Below are 25094 nucleotides of genomic sequence, written 5' to 3'. Positions count from 1 at the left end.
GTAGAAAACCTTTGTCTAAATCTATTACACATGAATGTCAAACTCGTTTCAATATAGGTTCAACTGCATTTTTATTCGGGTTTTTAAGGTATAAAAATTATTCATAGCAAACATAGTAATTGTTTGACATTATCTGCCAAGATTTTTTTTATATTAATGCAGCGCTACTAATTTAAATCAATTTGTAATGTAATTCTTTGTATAATAAGGATAAAATTTGTTATCTCTGCCAAACCTTTTATGACTTTAAAAACATGGCTAAATTGTTGACGTTTGAATGCCTTATCTTTTTCTTTAGAAAACACACAACACAAATTTTAAGAAATTTAAAAAGAAATATTTTTTTCAAATAGAAAATTTTAATTCATATAGTTCAAACGCCTAGACTTTCCTAATTTACCCAATAAGCTGCAGCTGATAATATTCAATTCAATTGCACGTCAGCGGCCTCAAACAACCTCTAAAATGCAGCTTTTTAGTAGCATCCACAAAAAGCTGGGTGGTTTAATGAAAGATTTTGGCGTTATCCTACTTTTTTCCGTTTTTGAAAATTTTTAAACCCTCCCTCCCCCCCCCCCCCCCCACCGACAGAACTATGACTCTGGCAGAGAACAACTATTTTAGGTTAGGTTAGGTTATAGGCTAGGGAGCCGAGCACTGTGGCTAGGCAGGCAAGGGGGCCGAGCGCCGCAGCCAGAGTTCATAGTTCTGTGGGGGGGAGGAATCATATTTATAAAACCTTTGGGTACCTGTTTACATTTAATTGTTACATCTCCACTCCCAATTTCATAATATCCATGGACCTTAAGGGATAAGACATACATAGATTATTATTGTACATCAAATATTAATAACTAGCGGCTACGCCCCCTAGAAGCCTCTAGAGGCACCTACGGTAGGAGGGAGTAAAGTCGACCTTCTCCCATTTTAAATTAAAGTTTTAAAAAAGTAATAAAAATATTTTTTGGGGGGAGGGGGTTGCAGACACCCTCCCCAAAAATAGTTTAAAACCTTCCCAGGACCTATAAGAAGCTTCACTGTAAAGGAGAACAATATCTGTTCAGCGGTTAGCGAGATACTTCGGGACAGACAAAAAACGCTTACTACTTTATATAATAGGATTAAAAATTCACAGCTTGTGAATATATAAATTATTAGCTGAAAAGTTTGGACACTTCTACTAGTTTATAATTCAATCAAAGTACCCAAAATTTTGAATCAACAAAAAGATGATATTTGGTACCAATGTAATGATACCCATCAAATTTAATGTTACCTCCTCCCCGTACAACTTTCAATTCTTATCAACCATTCTCTCTCTCGCTGATATAAAACCAGTTTTAGTCTTATAATTATACCTTTTGCATTCGTAGAAAACTGGATATTATATATTATATTCAATTCCTACAAATGTAAGTATCCTGTATTCAATCAGTTTCGCAACAAATTAACTTACAATTTTGATACTCTCAAGTGTTAATTTTTGTCTATCGTACCATTCCGGTGCTTCGCTTTTATGGAAGTTGTCATCCTTGTTTTACATCTATTATGCCGTTACAATATTTCTTTATATATTTGTTTGTCTGTCTAATTTGTTGAGCTTATGTGGATGGTGTTATCCTTGTTAATTTAATGGAAAATTTTAATCACCTATGACTGTATGACATAAGCAGATATTTGGACTTGAACTTATAATATTATACACTTTTAAAAAGCGAAGCTTTTCTATAATTAGGGTCGGTCCGTCCGTACTTCCGTCCGTCCGTAACGGATAGCTTTTTTCGTTAATTTAGGCATGTTAGAATTGTCCTCTCGACTTCAAGTTTTTTATGGTGATCCCTGTAGTAGTTAGGTACAATTTAGAAAGCGTAGCAACTCTATAATCGTTACCAGAATGTCCGTACGTCCATTTTTAACATGTTGATTTTTTGACTTTTTGAACATCAAATTGTTATGATTTTTGGTATACTGATTCCTGGGACAACAAAGTAGAATATTATAATCGAAGCAACTCTATAATCAAGTCCTAATGTAAGTATGTCCTTAAACATTATCCTGCATTAAGCTAATTTCAACAAATTTACTTGCAATTTTGCTTCGACTCTAATACTATATTTTGATTATTCAGTTCTGACACCATACAAGTGTTAATGTCCTTTTGTCCTACCGTTTCAGAGCTTCGCTTTTATAGATGTTGTCATCCTTGTTAAGATATAAAATAAGTCACGTTGTTTTTTGTTTGTTCTTTATATGACCTATGATAAAAATTTATGTATTTATCCTCTTATAAAACTAACAGGATCTTTGACTTTCTGTTTGTGCAGTGTTTACTAAAGGATGTCACTAACCGCTGAACCGATATGGTTCTCCTTTACAAGAAAGCTTCTCATAGGTCCAGGGAAGGTTTATGATAATTTGAGGAGGGGGAACCACCACCCTCTGAAGAGAAATCGCCCCTAGAAAAAAATCAATCACCCACCTTAAAATTATAATTATATTGCTTTTTCAAACTAAAATTAAAAATGGTCAACTCCCCCGCCCCTCCCCTTTTCTTTATGAATATAAAATAAAAAGTTGGGTCGTCGAAATTAACCCCTTCCCTGAAGTGCCCCTAGAGGCCTAGTAATTATATACACTAATTAACGATAATAAATAATGAAATACATAAGTCACGTTGCTTTTTGTTTGTTTTTTTAATGTGACCTATGATGAAAATATGTAATTTCTCTGTTTATGTTTTTGACTTGAAAATAGAGGTGATGACATCCCCCCCCCCCCCTCACACCTGGAGTGCTTATTGGGAAATTGCCGCTTGAAAATCTAAATTTAACAGGATGACTCTCTGTTCTGGTACTGACTGTAGTATAAGATCTCGCAAAATGCCAGACCAACACATGGTTCCCTTTTACAGTGAAACTTCTTATAAATCTATGAAATAGTTATAATATTTTAGATTAGTATTTAAATAGAGGGAGCTTATTCTGTTAGCCACCCCTTTTATGACTCCAACTAAATCTAAAACACCTTTACACCCCCATTGAAAAAATAACTCTGCACGCCTCCATCCAACATTATATAATTGTTAAAATTAAGAGATATTTCCAAGGAATATAAATTTTTCTTATCTTCCTCGAATTAAAATTTATACTTTTATAGTTTAGTTGTTAGGTAAACACATTCAAATATTATCATCAGCCGTAGTTATTTTTAAAAAGCGAAGCTTTTCTATAATTAGGGTAGGTCCGTACGTTTATCCGTCGGTACGTCCGTGACAGATAGCTTTTTTCGTTGTCCTAATTGTCCTATCGATTTTATACTTTGCATGGTGATTCCTTTAGTAGTTAGGTACAATCTAGAAAAAGCAACTCTAGCAAATTTAGTAGCAACTCTATAATCATTACCAGAATGTCCGTACGTCTATTTTAAACATGTTGATTTTTTAACAACAAATTTTTATGTGATCTAATTATCCGATTGATCTGATTTTTGATCTGATCTGATAAGCGAAGCAGCTCTATAATAAAGCCCTATAATGTAAGTATGTTCATAAACATTATCCTGTATCAAGCAGTTTTTCAACAATTTTTCTTCGACTCCTATACATTTATATTCTGATTATTCAGTTCTGACACTATATAAGTTTTAATGTCCGTTTGTCCTACCTTTTCAGAGCTTCGCTTTTATGGGTGTTGTCATCCTTGTTTTTACCCTGCACAATGTGACAATGACAATTTATTTGCAGGGATCTAAAAGGATAAGACAAAAGCTGATAAATTGATTTACATCTCTGAATTTATTACACAAATATACACCTTCTGTAGATTATAATGAGTGGTTGAAACGTTTATGGACAGTCAACTTAATAAAGCAAATTAAAAAATATTCATTAAAAGTCCCTATAGTTGTTCAGCCAATCATAAGAAAACGTAATAATAAAACTTTGGGAACTAGTGTCGGCCCCTTGTCCTTTCGCTTTACAGTGATTTATTTTACAGTGCTAGTGTTCCTTCCTTCCTATTAAAGTTTTATTTAGATCGCTTCAAATTAACAATATGTGTATGAATTAGCTTTATTGAAAAACCAAAAATGCCTGTAAATAATTGTATATTTGTGATCAAAATTTGCCCCACTGTGCACTGTTTATTTATGATTTAATAAATGTTTTCATAGCATGGATGACAGACTGACGGACTAAATATAATTCGTAAACTGGATCCTCCTTTGGTAGGGTGTATTTTCATAAAAAATCATCAGCAGATAACATTGTATCAATTATAAGATTTTTAAGGTAGTTAGGAGAATCAAACTAGTCTCTACAGGTAGAAGTTAGTCATTGTGCTTTGCTTGCTTGGGTAGTGATATCCTTGTTTTCTATGGATTTTTAAAAAAGCTCTGTTTCATTCAAATGAAGACCTGATGATATATAAATTTCAGATATTCAAAAATGTATAGAAAGTGCTAATTAGATTTTGAATTCTACTCACAAAACAAGCCAGGTATTATCATCTATAATAAAAAGTAGAATAATGTCTGTCACTCTGTTCCTTAAGATCTCGGTAATCACTGAACCAATTAGATTGTACTCTTCAGAGAATATACCTACCAGTCCTGTGGTGGTTTTAGGCTATTTTTTTTAGGTAGACAGCTAAATTTTTTAATGTTACCTCTTGGGGCAAAGCCCCAAGTGGCTAAGGGCATAGCCGCTGGTTTGTTTTACAGTGTGTATTTATAACTCAATATAATTTAACCCAATTACCATAGACAGATTTTAATCATAAGTATTTTATTCTTCATTGGCTTGCTATATTTTATATAGTAAAAAGTTTCACAGTTTTCAACCATTTATACCTCAAAAACCTATTTTTCCATAGTATATTTAAATGGAGTTTAATGAAAAGGTGTAGTTTTTTGTAAAAATGTAATCAGTTCCTAGCATTTTAACTATATGTCCAAAATAAGCTTATAATTATGAAATTTCTATTATGCATACTTTTTTACTGTATCACTTTTTTGTTAATGAAGCTGAAAGCTTCTAATTTGTGTAATAATAGGGTCTACTTGTGGCAGTCTTTCAGTAGTTATGGCAGTGTATTTCTATTTATGTTAAAAACACACTGTACCTAATTAATGAAAGATATTTAAGTCCCTGCATTGGGGAGGCCTATACCCAACAGAAAATAAATACATGCAAAACCATTAAATAATATTAAAGTTGAAGAGTATGAAAATTGCTTTTAAAATAACATGGCTTAGGGTGAAAATACAACTATAGGAAATTAGGATAAATAATTTCTTTCTGTTATTTTTTAGGAAACAGAACTAGAACTATGGCTTACAGTCAATCTACAAATACAGACAGCCTTTCTGATATTGCAGAACAGATAAAAAAAACATTTAATGATGGTCCCAAAGAGCAACAAGATATCAGAGTAAGGCCGGCAACTGAAACCTATTTTGAAAAAGACTGGGATAATTATCCGATGAAAACTTCACCAAGAGGACTTGCAGTAATTTTTAATTATGACATAATACCAAACCATGAACGCAGGGAGGGTAGTATGGAAGATGTCAAAAATCTAAAAGAACTTTGCAAACAATTAGGGTTTGAAGTTAACACCCACATTGATCGCACTAAACAAGAAACTTTATATGAATTAGATTCCATAAGAAAAAATCCATTGATGAAAACTACAGATATGCTCATGGTGTTCATCATGTCACATGGGAAAGAGAGCTCAATAATATGTTCTGATGGACAGACGTTGGAAACTGAAAAAATCTTAAGAAAGTTTACCTGTGTAGAGCTTAAAGGAAAGCCGAAGTTTTTTGCTTTCCAGGCATGTAGAGGAGAGGATGAAGAAGTTGGTATATCAAATAAGATCATGGTAGATTCATCATCAGCTCAATATGATTCTATTTGGCAGGACATGTACATAGTGTATAGTGCAATACCTGGCTATGTGTCGTATAGAACTAGAAGTGGAAGTTGGTTTATACAATCTTTAGTCAGAGTATTCATGAACAAAGCCAGGAAATGTCATCTAAAAACTTTGGTCAGAGATGTGGGCACTGTTATGAACTGTCTAAGTAAAGATCAAAACAAACAAATGATAGAAATTAGTGACCGAGGATTCACAAAAAATCTTTATTTTAATCCTGACTTGAAGATGAACAATAGTAATCCTAGCTTGAAGAATGTAAATGTCCCTGGCATGAAGAAGCATAATATTGATCCTGGCTTAACCTTTACTGACCATGAGATAGAGAAGAGCATGCAAACACTTGGCTTGTTCAATGCTGATGACATCTTGGAGAAAGGTAGCTTGCTTTTCAATTAAAAATGTGTGGTGTATCACTTATTCATAATTTGTTATGTCACTACAAAGTGTCTCGGTAAATTAAAAATGAATTGTCAGCCTACTACTGACTGTTTTATGATATTATGTTGAAAAATCTGTAAAATAAACAGAATAAATCTACTTTGTATTACTTATCACTTACCAGTTTAGTTTTCAATGCTCACCAATGTGACTGGTTTTATACGGCCATAAAAACAAGAATCTTTGGTGTAATATACTTATATGACATTTGAAAAAATGTCGGGTCTTTTTATCCCCTATATATGTATACCGAAATACCTGGACTATAGTAGATATATTTGTTGGCTTACAAAGCCAGTTCTATGATCTTAAAAAGCTTACTAAGGCATATATATCTTATTCGTTTATAACTATTTCAGTGGCTAAAATAAAATTGACTGGCCTTCATGGAAGAGACAAGAGGACCAGGCTTTGGTCTATTGCCCTCAGACCTTCATTGGCCCAGAAAATTGAAAAGAGTGGAGGCATGCTCAGATTTCTGGACAATACCCCTGGACCAAACCCGAAACTTGTACTAGATAGTTGCTTTGTGCATTTTGGGTTAATTATGCTGAAAGATAATTACAAGGTAAGTAAATCTTCTTATTATCTAATGTAATACTTTAATGCCCACTATAGGATATTAAGTGAAGTAATATCCACCTGACAAGCAACCCTTTCATTGCATAAATTTGTCTTGAACTCCCAAATGTTTATGGTCCAAGGCATACCTGGTACTCTCTCTAGTATAACATGCCAGATATAGCAGCAGTAGGTACAATTATTAACATCTTTAGTATAGTATATATCTTTATTTATAAATTTATTTAGATTTATACAAATATTTGATATTTTTGAGGGCTCATTTTTCTTAAGCGTTAGGTGTAAATAATTATTTACTAAGTATATTTGCGATAACTTTTATTTAATGAAATCTTCCAATTTTTAACCTGTACAAAACGGCCTGCTTAATTGCTTCAAGATCCATGTCAGATCTATATAGGAAATAAATGTCTATAAACGAGCTCAAGTTTTCCAAGGACTATTTGTTGAAAACTCATAGTGCTCCAATAATCCATAATAAACTCTCATTGCCCAGAACGATAAGACCCATTATTTTACTTTATTAAAAACAAATTCATTTTTTTCATTTCATGTTGCTATTTACATTATAATGAAGTATTTAATTTCTAATCATAAAAAAGAAAATTTAAATTTATGATATAATAAATTTAAGAAAACTCTGTTTTAAAAGAATTCGATTGTGGCGACACTTTGTGTGTTCAAATATTGAAGTAAAATTGTAATCATATAATAAACCCTTGGTAATATAAAGATGGTAATATAAAGAAAAAAATATAATTTAAAAGATCTTTTTAAGATTATTTAAATTATTAAATATTTACTTCCGTTTAAATAGTAATGCTGGGTGAGGAAAATAGATTTATTGAGAAATAGATATGCATATAGAAAACTAGCCAATATGGAGATAGTTATATCGAGCCAACTCTAGTAGATAATATATTTGAAAGCTAGAGAAAAATATTTATTAATCAATTGATGTTTGTCAAGAAAGATTCATTATCAAACATTTATTTAATGAATTATATGAATATTTTTTAAGGGATCAGAACAGAATTCCCGGAGTTTCTTAAACTTTATGAAAGATGATAGAGATTCTTTTACTGCTTATGCAGCTGCAAGATTCAAGGATTTAAAAACAAAACATGACAATGCACAGGTGTAATTTATTTGTTATTTTTTTTATTTTTAACTAGTGGCTTTGCCCCTAACCTCTAGGGGCTTTTTCCCTAAGAGGTAATCTAAGAAAGAAAATAAAGTAGAATTTTAAATTAATTGCCTAAAAAAAATTTTGTTTTTGTTTTTTGGGGGGGGTTGTAGGTGACCCACCCCCCAAAAAAATAGCTTAAATCCACCAAAGGACCAGTATTTATGTTCCCTGAAGAGCAGAATTTAATTGGTTCAGTGGTGTCTGCAATCTTAAGTAACGTACAGACATCAAGCTTCTTTGTATTATAGATAACAACAAATAATTTTGTATTAAGAAATAATAAAGACAATAATTATATTTCCCATTTAGTCTGCTCTGGTTTATATTCTGGGAAATATTTTACACTATAACTAATATAATTTTTCTTTATTTAGTATGCTCTGAATAAAACACTGAGATTTGTCCAACAACTATGGCCTTTCTCTAACATAAAGTGGACTTTGGACAAAGCAGATGGATTGTTATCACAATCTAAGTTACCTTCGTGGGCTTCCAAGTTTCATTGTGGTCTATCAGACTTTGAGGAGAAAATTACTGATTTCAGAGAATATCAGATAGAAAAGTTCCTAAACAACGTTTACAGCAAGAAATGTGACAACTCATTGGAACCACTCTATCATGCTCACAGGTATGAATAGTGAATTCAAATTTCCATGAAATACAGATTAGATAGATTATTTTTGAATAAAATATGTACAATAAAAATACTGGGAAAATAAGTTGGATATTTTATATACCAAAGAATGATATTACTCAAAGTTATATCAGTCTTTAATATCAAGTTCAATTTTTAAGGTTTCTGATCTATGTGAGAGCGCTCTACTGTCTCCTGAAGCTGACCTACCTGGCACATGTTCCTGAGAAATTCCTGGAGGAGCTACCTGGCTCTAATCCTGTTGAAGAGGCCCTTGATGAAATAGAAGCCACAGAGTTGTGTGTGAGGAAATTTACTGATGTTTGCAATTCATTACTCTCAGGTAAGAATCATCTTAGGATTAATAATCCTTTTTAGATCATGTTTAAGGCTTTTAAGATGAGTACCTAAATGTTAGAATATAAATTAGTGTTAAAAAGTACTTGTTCTTGGCAGATTTTTTTTATTTATCTTGACAAAATTGCTTCTATTTACAATTTACTGTTTCAGACTGTATAGGACTATTTTGATGTGTATTGCTTGAAACTCATTAAATTAAATTATTTTTTTAAATTAAGGTTTAATTTCAATTTTAAGCTACATTTGCTTTGGGCTTTCTTTACAGATTTTTAACTTATAGAAATAAATGTTATAGGATTTTTTGAAGCTGCTTTGACTGCCAAGCCTGAATGGAGAGCTCATCTATGTAAGTATCATTAGACATCCTATTTTATAAAGTAGTAAGCGTTTTTTGTCTGTCCAAAAGGATCTTGCTAACTGCTGAACCGGTAAGGTTCTCCTTTACAGTGAAGCTTCCTATAGGTCCTGGGGAGGTTTTAAACTATTTTTGGGGAGGGTGTCTTCACTCCCCTCCCTCCCCCTCAAAAATATTTTTTTACTCTTTTGAAACTCAAATTTAAAATGGGATGACTTTCCCCCTCTTACCTTAAGTACCCTAGAGGCTTCTAGGGGGCGTAGCCGCTAGTTTGTATATATAGAAATTCATTTTCTAATCACCTTTAGATGACGAAGCCCAATCTGTCCCACTGTCAGGAAGACGATTCCCTTTTCTCCCATCTCTTTTGAAGAGATTTTCTTCCCCCCCCCCTTCCCTTTTTCTTTTCCCTTTATATGACGTCACTAGCGGTTTCGCCCCTAGCCTCTAGGGACGAAGCCCCAGGAGATAATTTAAAAAAAATTTTAAATTTAAGGTAAAAAAATCTATTTCTGGTTCTGCCGCCAATAATTTATGTGAAGTAGTTTTTTTTTGGGGGGGGGGGGCAAATTTTCATTTTTGGGGGGGTTGGGGGTGTCCCACCCCCCAAGAAAATAGCTTAAAACCACCATAGGACCAATAGGTATAAATCCCGAAGAGTAGAATCAGATCGGTTCAGTGGTTACCGAGATCTTAAAGGACAGACGGACAGACAGACATCATTCTACATTGTATTATGGATATAGGAATCATCTTCCTCACAGTGGGATATATACAAATTGACAAAAAACGTCCTGTTATCAAAAACATCTGAGATTTGTGGTTAATTTCGCAGCTTTTTGAGAGAGAAAAATTAAAACTGGAGATCAGCATATTTTTGTCTATATCTGTTATGATCTAAATTCAGCAAGATCTCATAAACAGCTGGACCATCATTCATCTGCTGAAGACATAAATTACCACACCTCTAAGAAAATTCACTAAATGACCAGAAAAATAAATTATGCCTTCAGTGTTTCTTGAATACTTACAAATAAAATAATGAACGAGGATAACAACATCCATAGATACGAAGCTCAATAAATCAGACAGACAAATAAAAACTGACTGATATTTTTAAAGTGACAATTGATTCAAAAATCAGCATAAATATGTCCCATATTACAGGTTTAAAATGCAAGAAAATAGTGCACATTGACAAGAAATTATCATTTAAAAAACAAGGATGACAACATCCATAAAAGCGAAGCTCTAAAACAGTAGGACAAACGGAAATTAACACTTGTATAGTGTCAGAACTGAATAATCAGAATATAAATGAATAAGAGTCAAAGCAAAATCATGAGTAAATTTGCTGAAAAACTTCTTGATACAGGAAAATGTTTATGGACAGACTTACATTTTTAGGACTTGATTATAGAGTTGCTTTGCTTTTAATATTGTACTTTGTTGTCCCAGGAATCAATATACCAAAAATCATAACAATCGGATAATTAGATCACATAAAAATTTGTTTTTAAAAAAGTAAAAAATCAACATGTTTAAAATGAATGTACGGACATTCTGGTAGTGGTTATAGAGTTGCTACGCTTTCTAAATCGTACCTATCAACTACAGGAATCACCATGCAAAGTTTGAAATTGATAAGACAATTCTAACATGCCTAAATTAACAAAAAAAGGTATCTGTCTCAGACGTACAGACCGACCCTAATAGAAAAGCTTCGCATTTAAAAACTCTTATCAATATAAATATTAGACATTATACTTACTGTAGTGACCGACTGATGAAAATAAATGAATTATATAAAAGCTAATAAACAAAATTAATCTAGGTTATGTCCCTGATTTTGATGACATACCAAGAACAGATGAGAACTTTGTTAAAGATGAATGCTGGGATACTTTGGTATATGGTGGGTCATATGGCTATGAGAAGAATTTCAAGGTGTATCAAACACAGGAAATACCAGGGTTCACAAAGTTATATGAAACATATACAAAGCAAAAGAGTATTTATAGATTTCACGAGAACAAACTCCAGGATGGATGTTACAGAATTATATTTAATAATGGAGATAGTTGCTTTGGGCAACGTAAATTTGCCAAAAGTGGAGATGATGGGGAGGAGAATAGGTACTATCGTTTATACAAATATGCTGCTAGTGGGAATATTCAGTATCAGGAAAAGATTTGGGTATATGGTCAGGATAAAGAATGGAGATTACTCACTAAATATACATTTAATCCTGACAAACTTGAGTGGAACAATGATTTGTAAATTGATTATTATTTGATGATATAAATTCATTATCAAAAGCCTGACTAAGCTAAGCTTTTCTATATTAACCGTCCATAATAGGAAGCTACTTAGGTATGTTAGAATAGCTCTTCTGATTTTAAACTTTGCAAAAATGATTCCTATATTGGTTATTAGCGGCTTCGCCCCTAGAGACCGATTGTTGGCACTTAAATATTTTCTTTCAAAATATCTAATTTGAGAAATAGTTATTTATCGCATTGTATTATAGACAGTTTTGTGTGGATATTAAAATAATAATTTATAAAATTAAAACCAGTTTTATAAGTTCGGGCCCTCCTCAGGGCTAACAAAACTAGTAATAATTTTATGATTTTCATTTCAATATTCGTAAAGTTGTCTGTAATACAATTATATACATGATTTTAAGTATGGCTGAGAAACGGTTCTAATCCAGCGGATATTAATCGGTTTTAAATCCATACTGGAATAATACTTATTTTATCTTTAGAACATATGAATGCTTTCAAATGAATTGATAATTATCAAATAATAAATAGATTTACAAAAACATATTTTCCATTTAAGATCAGATTTAGGATAATATAAAACAAATTAATTTTGTTTTATATTATTTTCTAAAATGTTTTGTATTAAATGTATATTTAGAAGTAGTCCATTTTTTAACCAAACCCTACTCACCCAATTCGTCCCCCCCCCCCCTTCTAAAAAACTGATATTCAATTACTTTTTTAGTTTCTTTTTAAATACTCATATATCATATTCTTTATATGTTTAAATGCTTATTCAAAATTGTAAACTAATTTGGAGACTCCATTCCCCTTATATTGTACTTATTTTAATATTGATGTTTAATGTTTTTATAATGATTATTTTAGTTTTAATATTATTCATTTGATTATATAACATTGCAATTGTATTTGCTTTTAATATAATTTTAATATATTTTATAAAAAGCTTTGATTTATATTTTTCTATGCATACAATTATAGCTACTCTATAACTTATTTTGTCCTTCAAATTAAACATTTTTCTTAATTTAATTTTAGATTTTGTTTTGTTTATGACTACTAAAATAAAACCGCACTTTCAATAACACTATTTTTGTACAAACGTTCTAATCTATGAATGATAATTTTTAGATCAAATTTTCTTCAAATCTGACTAATGTTAAAATATCTTGAACTATATAATACTGAAGTACCAATATATCACTTGCGGATTGTCATTATGAAAGGTTTAAATCTGAAGAAAATAAAATAAAAAAGGTTGAAAAATTACATGAAAATAATGCTTAAGAAATCCCAAAATTAGCATGTTTGAACAAAAGAACATATGAAGAAGATATATCATAAAGGTTTTAATTGATAGAACAATTCTGTCAGGTTATAGAAGGTTAAGAAGGGTAGGATTAGGTATTTTACAGGTACATTACTAATTGCATAATTTAATGCTTTTCACTTGTACATATTAGTACATATTTGCAACTAACATAATCATTTTCGGGGATTGTGGGTTTCGACACATCGCCTCTTAAAGGGCGTGTTATTGTTTTTTTCAGCTTAGCTTTTGAAAGGTTCTTTTTAGGTTAGGAAGTTTTAATGACTGTCTCACAGGGTTAGGCAATTGGCTAGGCTGGGTTAGATCCCCCCCACAGGGGCTAGAAATAGGAGAAAGGCTACTGTGAAAATATGACGAAAGGTTACTTAACAGGCGAAGTCATAAAACCAACAATACCCACGTTTTCTTATTCATTGGCTTAACAACTTTGAGGACTTTTGGTGAATTTTGATTTGTTGGTTCAATAAGTAGAATATCCAAACGTTTCAACCACTAATTGTAAACTACAGAAGAAGATGTACATCAATTTACCGGCCATTGTCTTATCACTTTAGATCCCTATCCCTAAAAGATAGATAGATAATATATATGCATATATGGTATAGAAAGAAGAAATTATTGAACTGTAAATAATTAATTAAGTATGGTTGCCCATTTTTGCAATAAATTCATTTAAATAAGGATAACAACATCCATAAGAAGCAAAGGTCACATATTAAAAATTATAAGAACTTCCAAGTTAATTAAATAAAAAGGGTAAAAACAGACATAGACTTGGTCAATTTGAATAGATCAGGATAAAATTAATAAAAAATCTAAATTTTCATTTCCGATATTAAATTAGATTTTATCTAGACCATTACAGACAGACTGACGGACCGTTTAAGTTAACAAGTAGATGCTAATTGGGGAGCTAAAAATTCTTATAAAGATTAGAAGTCTACTTTAATCAATTAATAGCTGAGAAAATCAAGTATATCTTGGTAGCACATTATTTTGACTGGTTCCGACAAAGTGTGACTTAGGCTGTGTGAGGCTAAGGTTGCCTTGACTAAGGAAGTTAAATTAGTTTGGTGGTTGAGGCTTATTGCGTGTCTTTGAAAGCGCGCTGCTACGTTGAGCCTTCTGTAAGACTCGCATTTAAAATAAATCTAACAGATAAACAAAAGTTTTAAATGCAATTATCTTTAATTCTGTTAAGTTAAAATTATATATAATATCATAAACGTAGAAAGCTTCTAAACGTCGATTTTTTATTTATTTTTAACCACACATAAAAAAACTTTATATAAATGTATAATAAAAAATAACAAGGATGACAACATACATAAAGAGCGAAACATAAAAAAGATAATTATCATAGAGATACCAAGTACTGGCAACAGTTTCTAGGGAGTAATATGAGTGGTTTTAAAGGTTTGAAGGGTCAATCTAATGTTTTTGTAAAAGTTTGAAAGGGTCCACCCGCCCCCTTGGATTTCTGTGACAGGAAAACAAAACGACAAAAGGAGGTCAAAATAAGGTGTAAGAGTTACTCAATAGCCAGGGAATATTACAAGAAATTTTATATTTAAATATATTATTAGAGTTGGTGGATTTGATAGGTTAGTTAATAACTTTTTAAAGCACATATTCTAATTGAAAATTAAAAATGTGACTATGAATATTATTTCAAAATCATAAAATAGGTACAGTTAATTAATAACAAGATCACATATTAGCATAACATGCGAAAATTAAATGAAAAGCATGATTTAGATTTATCAATAAATCAGATAAAAGTGTAGTTCCCTCACCCTTTAATTTGTTGAGGGGTAACAAATTCCTCCCCCTCAACCCAATAAAAAAGCTTGGACGTCTTTAAGAGCACATATATTACATAGGTACACTAATAACAAACAACAAATAAGATTATAAAATTTAAGGTAATTTATACTACTTTTCTTTTTCTTCTGTGTTTGTTATAAAATACTCCTGGTTGCTAGCATACTTAGTTTTCCTTTTCTTCTGTGTTTGTTAAATAATCCTGGTTGCTAGCATACTTAGTTTTCCTTTTCTTCTGTGTTTGTTAAATAATCCTGGTTGCTAGCATACTTAGTTTTCCTTTTCTGGCTGTTTGTAAAATAATCCTGGTTGCTAGCATACTTAGTACTTCTTTTCTTCTGTGTTTGTTGTAAAATAATGCTGGTTGCTAGCATACTTAGTTTTCCTTTTCTGGCTGTTTGTAAAATAATCCTGGTTGCTAGCATACTTAGTATTTCTTTTCTTCTGTGTTTGTTGTAAAATACTCCTGGTTACTAGCAGCATTCGCCTGCATAATTAGTTTTCCTTTTCTTCTGTGTTTGTTGTAAAATACTCCTGGTTGCTAGCAGCATTCGCCTGCATACTAAGTTTCTGTTCTCTGATAGCATTGTTCAGCTTTGCTACAATATCCTAAAATAAAAATAAATTCAAAAGGTGAGAACATTGGTAAATTAAAATGTTGTTTTATTTGTTGGCTCAAAAACTTGTGGTATTTTTATTGAACTTGGTACTTTTCAACCAATATGATTTAAATCTTCAGATTTGGTAATTTGGTCATTGGGGATGTACATCAATATATCGTCCATTGTCTTATCATTTTCCTGTGAAATAAGGTATCAGATTAGAGTAAAACAATAGAGAGGGAAAGGGGTTAAATATCTGTATGTCCTCACTCCGTAGACCCTGTGCTGACTTTAATTGAGTCTTTTAATAACAGAAAAAATATTTAGTTCGAAATCTTTCAGGAATTGAATATCAGCCAATAGCGTTGGTAATAATTACACAGTCAAGTAGATATAGATTAACGAAACCAATTTGCTGGCGGACAGACGAAAAATGTCTCCAATAATGAATACAGGTAGTTGTCTTGGTTATACATCAATACTTAATCTGTTACCAGCAGGAAAGAACAGGGGGAAATTGCCCTGTTTCAATTGTAATGCAGAAGTCTTGAAATGAAAACGACAAATCATAGTTAAATAGCTTGTAATAGGCCAAGGCATAACTTTTCTCATTCTCCTTATACATTGTTCATTCAATGCGGCAGAGTGTAATATTTGGTAACATCTTTGGTTATGACATGTATTGGACGGACCAAACAACACGTGGATGTGATCAGGGAGGGAGGGGACATTGGGCTGTTTATCTCCGAAGTTTTATAAGTACGTTTTCCTATTCGTTGGCTTACTAACTTTGGGACTTTTATTGAATTTTAATTGGTTAGTTTATTAGGTTGATTGGCCAAACGTTTCAACCACTAATTGTAATCTACAGTTGGGGTAATTTTGTGTATCATCATTGAGAATGTACATCAATCTATCGACCATTGTCTTATCCCTTTAGATTCCAGGGATGTGATACATACCTGTAGGTCAACTGGTAGACTAGGTAGCTTTGTGGCTCGCTCTTCCATGGATTTTTCTGCTATCAACTTTGCAACCTGAAAATCAATTAAATATTATAGACTACTAATATCATAAGATTTTATGCAATTCAATCTAAAGGGATAAGACAAAGGCCAATTTTTCAATGTACATTCCCATTGATTGATGTTAGACAAAATAACCCCTTTTGAATATAGATTAAGACAAATGCTTGAAACGTTTAAACACTCAACTTAATAAATAAACCAATCAAAATTTATTAATGTAAACATAGTTGTAATTCCAACGAATAATCATAAAACTTTGGAGACTTGTGTAATAAACAGCCCAATGTCCTCTCTAATTATGTAGTGTAGATTTGCCCTGTGCTTGCAAAGCTCAAGTAAAACTTCCAGTAGTTCAAACTTTCATTAATAGTTTTATATTCAAACACACAGTCTTGCATCCAAATGATTATTACTCATATTCATTTTTCAGTTATTTTGTTTTTAATCTTATAATTGTACATTTGATATCCGCGGAAAACTGTTTATAATACTACGCGAGAAATAACTATTATTAAATTACAATACCTGATTGAAAGGATACTTGGATTTTTCTTCTCTTGGTGTTGATAATATTTTTTGGTCCTGAATAGCATTTGTTAAGTCTTAAAGATGTTAATTTTTGTATTAATCAAGATTTTTGAGTGTTTGAAACTTAATATCAATATGTATGGTTTTTAAAATATATTGTTTTAACATTGTTTACCTCTATGAGTTTAGCATCTTTTGCTTTGTCATACATGAAGAAATGAACCTAACATAAAAAGCTTATTAATAATTTGTAATATCTGTTCTTAAAAAATTTTCTAACAATGTATATGAAACTTTTAAGGATTATCATACTAGAAGCCTTATTAATGAATTATTTTTAGTTTGCAGATTATAATCTTGTATGAGTAATAGTAACTTTTAATTGGCTTGACAAAATAATGTACCTACATGTCCATGTTTGAACCTTTGAAAGAATTGAACATACCTTGCTAAAAGGTTGGGAACTAGCAATGGCCAAGGCATTCTCCATTGGATGAAATTGTACTGCCGAGACAGGCCCACTGTAAGCCACATTGCTGTACACATGCTAAATAAATATAAGATATAGTTAAAACTAATTAATGTTAGGTATACCCAGGGATCTAAAGGGATAAGCCAATAGCCGATTAATTAATGTACATTCTGAATGATATTACACACAATTACCACTTCTATAAAATTGCACTTAATAGTTGAAAAGTTTTGACACTGTGTTTAATGAACCAGGCAATCAAAATTCAATAAAAATCCCCAAAAATGTCAAGCCAACGAATAAGACTAGTTAAACAGCCCAATGTCCCCTCCCTCCCTGAATTAAAATGCTTCTGTTTTCTTATACCAAGAAGTATGTTTCAGGTTTTTTAAGTACTGAATTGCCAATTTCTCGAATCAATTAGTAAAAATCACATTAGCCTCCATATTTACTTTCTTAACATAACCTAACTAAAGCAAAAACTAATTGGGTGCGAGATGGAGTTAGATATTACCATGAACATTTAAAAAAACAACATAAATCTTTATATTTCTTACCTTTTTAATGCCAGTATCAGTATTGAGAAGAATTGTATATCCAGAATTAGAACCAGCTAGGACCCAGGTTCCACATGGGGATATACAACTTGACCCAGGTACTCGGAAAGTCTAAAATATTTTGTTCAGTTGTTATTAGATCCTACAAGTACCTAGGTTCCACATGGAGATATACAACTTGATCCAGGAACTCGGAAAGTCTAAATATTTTGTCCAGTTGTTATTAGATCCTGCCAAGACCCAGGTTCCACATGTAGATATGCAACTTGACCCTGGTACTCGGAAAGTCTAAATATTTTGTCCAGTTTTTATTAGATCCAGCTAGCAATCAACTTCCACATGGAGATATAAAACTAGTCCTGGATACTCGGAAAGTATAAAGTATTTTTGTCCAATTGTTTTTAGATCCTTCGAGCACCCAGGTTCCACATGAGGATATACAACTTGACCCAGGTACTCGGAAAGTCTAAAATATTTTGTCCAGTAGTTATTAGATCCAGCTAGCACCTAGGTTCCACATGGAGATATACAGATTTATCCAGGTACTCAGAACGTCTAAATATTTGTCCAGTTGTTATTAGATCCATCAGGCATCTAGGTTCCACATGGAAATATATAAATAGTCCCGGGAACTCAAAAAGTCTAAAATATTTTGTCCAGTTGTTATTATATCCTGCCAGGACCCAGGTTCCTCATGACGATATACGACTTAACCCAGGTACTCGGAAAGTTTAAAATATATTGTTCAGTTGTTATTAGATCCTACAAGTACCAAGGTTCCACATGGGGATATACAACTTGACCCAGGTACTCGGAAAGTTTAAAATATATTGTCCAGTTGTTATTAGATCCTACAAGTACCAAGGTTCCACATGGGGATATACAACTTGACCCAGGTACTCGGAAAGTCTAAAATATTTTGTCCAGTAGTTATTAGATCCAGCTAGCACCAAGGTTCCACATGGAGATATACAACCTGACCCAGGTCTAAAAAATGTAGTCAAGTACAGTTGTTGTTTTTGTGTCTGTATTTATCTTTTTTCCTATATAATTTTCTATACATGAACGTGCGGTAAGAGGGATTTAAAGGGATGTTTATCTATCTATCTACCTGTCTGTCTTATCTATCTATCTATCTACCTGAATATCCTGATATTTCTGCATAAAAGTTCCGTTTCTGAGGTCTATCATAGACAAAGGATCTGTAGGATTTATACGGTGCACTAAAAGTCGTCGTCCACCTACAAACATTGAAAAGATACAATCGTCTACTTATAACTTAGACCAGTATACATCTAATGGTAAAATGTATACCAGCCTCTCAATGGTCATTTGTATTGCAGGGCGTCATTTTTATAAGGCACTATGAGGCTGTTTTAATTGTCTACATGTATTATAACTTGTAATGGCAATATTGAATTTTTTTTATGAATTTGTCTAATTTTGACTAAAATATAATATATAACATAATTGGTAGGTTTATAATTTTTTATCCCTGTCTGTAGCTCAAAATCTCTGGGAATATAGATACTGATCCTGCGGTGGTTTTATGCTATCTTCTTGGGGTGGAGGAGGGGGGGAGCATATCTCACAAAAAAGGAAAAAAATAACTCTTAATAAATATGAGTGCAATTTTTCATGAATTTTCCTCTCCAGGAGGAAAAGTCCCGAAGGGCGAAGCTACTATTGGTATTAAACAAATTTACCAATCTTTACCTGGATGTAATGACAGGTTACAGATAGGATTCTCTACATGGTATTCCCGTCGGAAACTCCAGTTTCTATATAAATAAATTTTTTTTTAATAATAGGAGAATAATAAATTTCACTATATTTTGTTATGTAAATTAAACACTTTAAAGTTGTGAGCAATTTTTATAAACCGTACACTAGATATTTTTTAATTGAGATCCTCCGGTATAAATAAACAAATTGATAAATTGATTAAGCATACATTTCAGGAGCTTGTTGGTAAGAATCTGTAGAGGATTCCAGCATATTTGGATCCTTCACTTCTGGTCCTTCCCAAACCTAGAATAAATGTTGTTTTATTTTCAAATAAATTATAATACTTTTTCAACTATTAGAGAATGTGTCCCTAGCATTCAGAGGTATCAAGGCTTAATTCCAAAAATAAATAGCCTAAAACAAACCAGGGACTGTATGAAGTTTTTTGAGAATGAGTTTTTGAACTTCATACAATTTTAAATACCATTTTCTTCTTCAATTTGTCTATAATCAAATAGAATAAGAGTTTGAATCTTTGTGGATAAGAGCAATGAAGAAATTTAAATGTAAAATATCTCACCTAAGAAGCGCTGGAAAGTGTCATTTGTGACGTCATAAAAATGCGTCTTAATCATCTCTTGTTTAGAGGTTTTTTCCCACTACTTCTCTCATCCCTCCTATTTAGACGTATTTTTATGACGTCACACGTGACACTTTTCATCGCTTCCTTACCTTGATGCATCCAATGTGGTCTCCAGAAAATAGAAATCCAGCTTCTGCATCGAACAATACCTTTGTTATGTGACTGTTATGACCTGAAATATATAATCATTCAGGGATCTAAAGGGATAAGAAAATGGCGGATAAATCAATGTACATCTCCAATATTGATACACAAAATTACTCATATAAACGGTACACCGACAAACGTCCTACTACGACAAACGTCCTAATGCGACAAACATCCTAATCCGACAAACCTCCTAAACGACAAACGTCCTAAGCGACAAACCTCCTAAACGACAAACCTCCTAATGCGACATCTCTTAAGTAAAACCTCCTAAAAACTTTTTCAAGTGATATCACATTTATTAAGTGTGAGGTAAGGGTCGATATTTTTAATGCAAGGATGTATCGGGTTCGAAACCATGCCGTTGGGTAGCCAACACAGACTTTGGGACAACTGTCGGACGGATTTTTAAATTTCACCTTGTGGACAAAGTTATTCAAGAAAGAAATTTCGGTTTTGAATTTCGTCCCTGTGTGTTTTATCGCCATATTGGATTTTATTTTTCAACTTTTTTAACAGCAGTGGTGGATTTTGTCCTCAAATTTTGGAAGATTTTTTATTTAATAACTTTTGAAAAATTTTAGGACGTTTTACTTAAGAAATGTCGCATTAGGATGTTTGTCCCTTTAGGTGGTTTGTCGCATTAGGGGGTATGTCTTTTAGGAGGTTTGTCGCATTAGGATGTATGTCGCATTATGAGGTTTAGGACGTTTGTCGCGGTAGGACGTTTGTCGGTGTACCATATAAACTCAATAAAAGTCCCTAAAGTTGTTGAGCCAATAAACCCAAAATAAACTAAAATTGCTCAGATCGAGAGAGAAAGATGAAAATGGCTGTTTTATTACACTAGTCCACAAAGTTTTATAATAACATTTTCTTATTTGTTGGCTTAACAACTTTGAGAAAGTTAGTAAATTTTTTTCAGTCAGTTGAGTGTTCAAACGTTTCAAACACTAATTTTAATCTACAGAAGGGGTAATTTTGGGTGTCATTAATGGGGATGTACATCAATTTATCGGCCATTGTCTTATCTATATAGATACCTGAAGATTACTACAGATGAAAGGTAAAGTAATCATTGAAAAAGTCTGTAGCCATAACCAAACTTTTCAAAAAAAATTGTGGTTGCATAGCCCTGAAAATATGTAGATATTTGATCTGTACAGCAATTCAAGATCCTTCGGTACAGACAGATACACAGATCATGTTACTTTATTATGCGGATACCTGAAAGCTCTTGGATAACACTGTAGGCAAGAGTCTCAGAAGTATCTCGAGATTTTCTCCAGATTCTAAACAAAATAATAAATCAAATACAAATGTTGGCTCTGCAGCTGCACGGCAGCCGCCCTTAACCCTCATTGAAATTATTCATTTAATTTCAAAATCTGCTGAAACACTAAACCTTTCCCAAAGAAAAGTTTTGCATTCAATAAGATAATTTAATTCACTACTACATTGTTGATCCCGTATTGTTTTAGTCAAAGCATCAAAATGGGTTTAAATTTGTCTAAAACAATACAAGATCAACAACTGTAGTAGTGAATTAAACTTATTACATTTTTTAATAAAAAAAATAATTTTTTCTAAGGCTTTTCATGGATACAGACATGCAAAAGAAGGGAAACAGCAAGGATGAAAAGATAGACATTGGGAATTATAGTGTAGTTTTGCTATTCACAAACTTAAACTGATACACAAAATTACCCCTTCTGTAGATGAAAATTATAGGTTGAAACATTTGAATTAAATGAACAAACCAATGGAATTTAAACTCCCCAAAGTTGTTAAGCCAACGAATATGAAAACGCTATTATAAAACTTTAGGGACTAGTGTAATAAACAGCCTCCTATCTCTCTAGTAAAATATACTTTACCTGATAACCCTATCAAATCCAGCTGTGACTAATACTGTACTTGTTTTCGGGCTGAATGAAGCACTGAAAAAAGTTCAAACAAACAATGTATTAACAAGGATGACAACATCCATAAGTAGCGAAGCACAAAATTTCGTGGATGGGACTGACGGTCATTGTTGTTTTCTTCAAAAATAAACACCAAAGATTTAGGGGAAAATGTAAACAATACAAAAATAGCCAAAAACCTGCAAAAATGCAGTCTGACCGTCATTGTTGATTTCTTCAAATGACCGGAAATTTAATCTTGATATCTTTAACTGAAAAAATTTTGAAAATCGGTCCATAAACACCAAAGATATGGGGGAAAATGTAAAAAATATAAAAATAGCCAAAAACCTGCAGAAAGGCAGTCTGTCCGTCATTGTTGTTTTCTTCAAACGATGGGAAATTTAATTTTAATATCTTTAACTGGAAAAAGTTTGAAAATCGGACCATAAACACCAAAGATATGGGGGAAAATATAAAAAATATAAGAATAGCCAAAAACCTGCAAAAAGGCAGTCTGACCGTCATTGTTGGTTCTCCAAACGACGGAAAATTTAATTTTAATATCTTTAACTGGAAAAAGTTTGAAAATCGGACCATAAACACCAAAGATATGGGGGAAAATATAAAAAATATAAGAATAGCCAAAAACCTGCAAAAAGGCAGTCTGACCGTCATTGTTGGTTCTCCAAACGACGGAAAATTTAATTTTAATATATCTAACTGAAAAAAGTTTGAAAATCGGACCATAAACACCAAAGATATGAGGAAAAATGTGGAAAATAAAAAAATAGCATAAAACCTGCTAAAAAGCCGTCCGACCGCCATTGATGTTTTATAGTTAATTGTGCTCCTTAATGATGGGAATGTTGTCAAAAAATTTCAGCTTTCTATCTTTTATATGAGCTGAGTAAATCCCATTTCCCCCATAGCGTTACGGACTGACGGACGGACTGACGGACAAAGTGAATTATAGAGTAGCTTCGCTACTAAAAATATATTGTAGATCTGAATATATTTGTCTTTTTCAAATATTGACTTTTACTTTATAGCATTTTTCATCACAGATCTATAGGGATAAGACAATGATCGATAAATTGATGTACATTTCGAATGATTTAGCACAAAATTACCCATTCTGCAGATTAAAATTATTTTTTTGTAATGTTTGAACACTCAACTTAAATAACCAACCAATTAAAATTTACCAAGCCCCCAAAGTTGTTAAGCTATCAAATAAGAAAACGTTATTTTAAAACTTTGGGGACTAGTGTAATAAACAGCCCATCGCCCCCTCTTTCTCTTTGATTTTTCATTATGGTCTTTATTAATGTATTGTGATTCTCCGATTCTATTTTGAAGAAGAAAATGGCCTAAAACCTGTAAATATAAGATGGATGTGAAAGCTTGCAGACCAGGTTCCAGGTATTGAAGTTCCAGATAGGTACAGATCCATCCCCTACAGCTGCACACATCAAACCATCCTATAATAGTTATGTGTCGCTTCGTATTATAGACAGGTTTCCGCGGATATTAAAATAAAAAATGATAAGATTAAAACCATTTTTGTTAAATTGGTATTTTTATTGTAATATATGTCTAAAAATTTTGTAATACGCAGCTAAAAATGATTTTTTATTATGGCTGAGAACTAGCTCTAAACCAGCATATATCAATCGGTTTCGAAGCCATACTGGAAATAAAGTTCCCAGTCTATAAGATATCTAAGAGGTATAATATATATCATCAAAGGAATGCCTTGGCTTTGCAGGAGCTTTTTTTAGTATAGTTTTAAAGTATCTAAAGATGTATAAAGGAACGCTTGAGACGCATTTTAGATCATCCAAACGTTTTTAAAACCCTTCTTATGATGATTACACTGGTACGCTAAGTTTTGTAACCACCTTTATCTTATAAGTTAGCTCAAAAACTTTTTATACTTTTAGAAAATTTTGATTGGTTAATTTTACTTTTAGTGTTAAAACTTTTTAATATCCCTAGTTTTACCTTATGAAATTTGATCTCATAGATGAGACCATAGAGTTCAGAAAGTTGAGTGACCAGAACTCCTGAGGGGATGTGGTACACTCTGATGTGGGAGGTCGTCTGACTGGCTATACCAACTGACAACTGAGATATAGACCATTATATTTCAGGCATTAAGACTACTCTACATTTTCGGCTCCCATAAAAGATAAACAGCTAGCCATTTTTTATGAAGATTTATCTGGACAATTAACGAATGGGTTGAACTCAATCTGTCTGTTGGTCAATAAAACTTCCATCACCAATGTTCTTATAATATATAACTCAGTCTCTCCGCTTTTCAGTTAAATATATGTTCTTGATTCTTACATGATATCTGTGTATGTGTCTGTCTAATGAATAAATTATATGGTTCTCTACTATAGTGACATATCATATAGGTTCAGGGAAAGTTTATAATTATTTGGGAAGGTTACCTCGACACCTCCATGAGAACTTGACCCTAGAATACACCCTCCAAAAGTTATTTATAACATAATCCAAAGATAACTTCT

At 32.3% G+C, this 25094-nt stretch overlaps 2 protein-coding genes across 2 annotated transcripts; one reads left to right on the top strand and one right to left on the bottom strand.

Moving 5' to 3' along the window:
- Positions 1 to 4432: 4432 nt before the first annotated feature.
- Positions 4433 to 12653, top strand: LOC145323945 (uncharacterized). Its single transcript, XM_080166559.1, has 8 exons — positions 4433 to 4496; positions 5311 to 6318; positions 6740 to 6948; positions 7984 to 8100; positions 8526 to 8779; positions 8947 to 9128; positions 9441 to 9491; positions 11335 to 12653. Exons 2-8 carry the CDS (start codon positions 5328 to 5330, stop codon positions 11778 to 11780), a joined length of 2250 nt encoding a protein of 749 aa, XP_080022685.1. The 5' UTR covers positions 4433 to 4496; positions 5311 to 5327; the 3' UTR covers positions 11781 to 12653.
- Positions 12654 to 15053: 2400 nt separating this feature from the next.
- LOC145324606 (jouberin-like) lies at positions 15054 to 25030 on the bottom strand. Its single transcript, XM_080167188.1, has 15 exons — positions 25025 to 25030; positions 24562 to 24684; positions 23935 to 24038; positions 22528 to 22590; positions 21878 to 21942; positions 20593 to 20675; positions 20087 to 20163; positions 19849 to 19913; positions 19273 to 19373; positions 18133 to 18243; positions 17549 to 17650; positions 17279 to 17326; positions 17101 to 17157; positions 16510 to 16584; positions 15054 to 15554 (listed from the first exon to the last, which is right to left on the bottom strand). Exons 1-15 carry the CDS (start codon positions 25028 to 25030, stop codon positions 15441 to 15443), a joined length of 1194 nt encoding a protein of 397 aa, XP_080023314.1. The 3' UTR covers positions 15054 to 15440.
- Between the last annotated feature and the right edge of the window lie 64 nt (positions 25031 to 25094).

Source organism: Acartia tonsa, chromosome 7, assembly GCF_053477335.1.
Source record: "Acartia tonsa isolate MP-2025a chromosome 7, ASM5347733v1, whole genome shotgun sequence".
Classification (NCBI taxonomy): domain Eukaryota; kingdom Metazoa; phylum Arthropoda; class Copepoda; order Calanoida; family Acartiidae; genus Acartia; species Acartia tonsa.
This window is presented reverse-complemented; position numbering and strand designations above follow the sequence as displayed.

Excerpts from the sequence above, each read along its gene's own strand:
- LOC145323945 (XM_080166559.1), top strand. The coding sequence starts at position 5,328 with ATGGCTTACAGTCAATCTACAAATACAGACAGCCTTTCTGATATTGCA. Across the intron at positions 6,949-7,983 it reads TGCTGAAAGATAATTACAAG|GGATCAGAACAGAATTCCCG; the intron begins GTAAGTAAATCT and ends ATATTTTTTAAG. Across the intron at positions 8,780-8,946 it reads CCACTCTATCATGCTCACAG|GTTTCTGATCTATGTGAGAG; the intron begins GTATGAATAGTG and ends TCAATTTTTAAG.
- LOC145324606 (XM_080167188.1), bottom strand. Across the intron at positions 24,039-24,561 it reads ATGAGATCAAATTTCATAAG|GATGGTTTGATGTGTGCAGC; the intron begins GTAAAACTAGGG and ends TAACTATTATAG. Across the intron at positions 18,244-19,272 it reads AGAAATATCAGGATATTCAG|ACTTTCCGAGTACCTGGGTC; the intron begins GTAGATAGATAG and ends AAAATATTTTAG.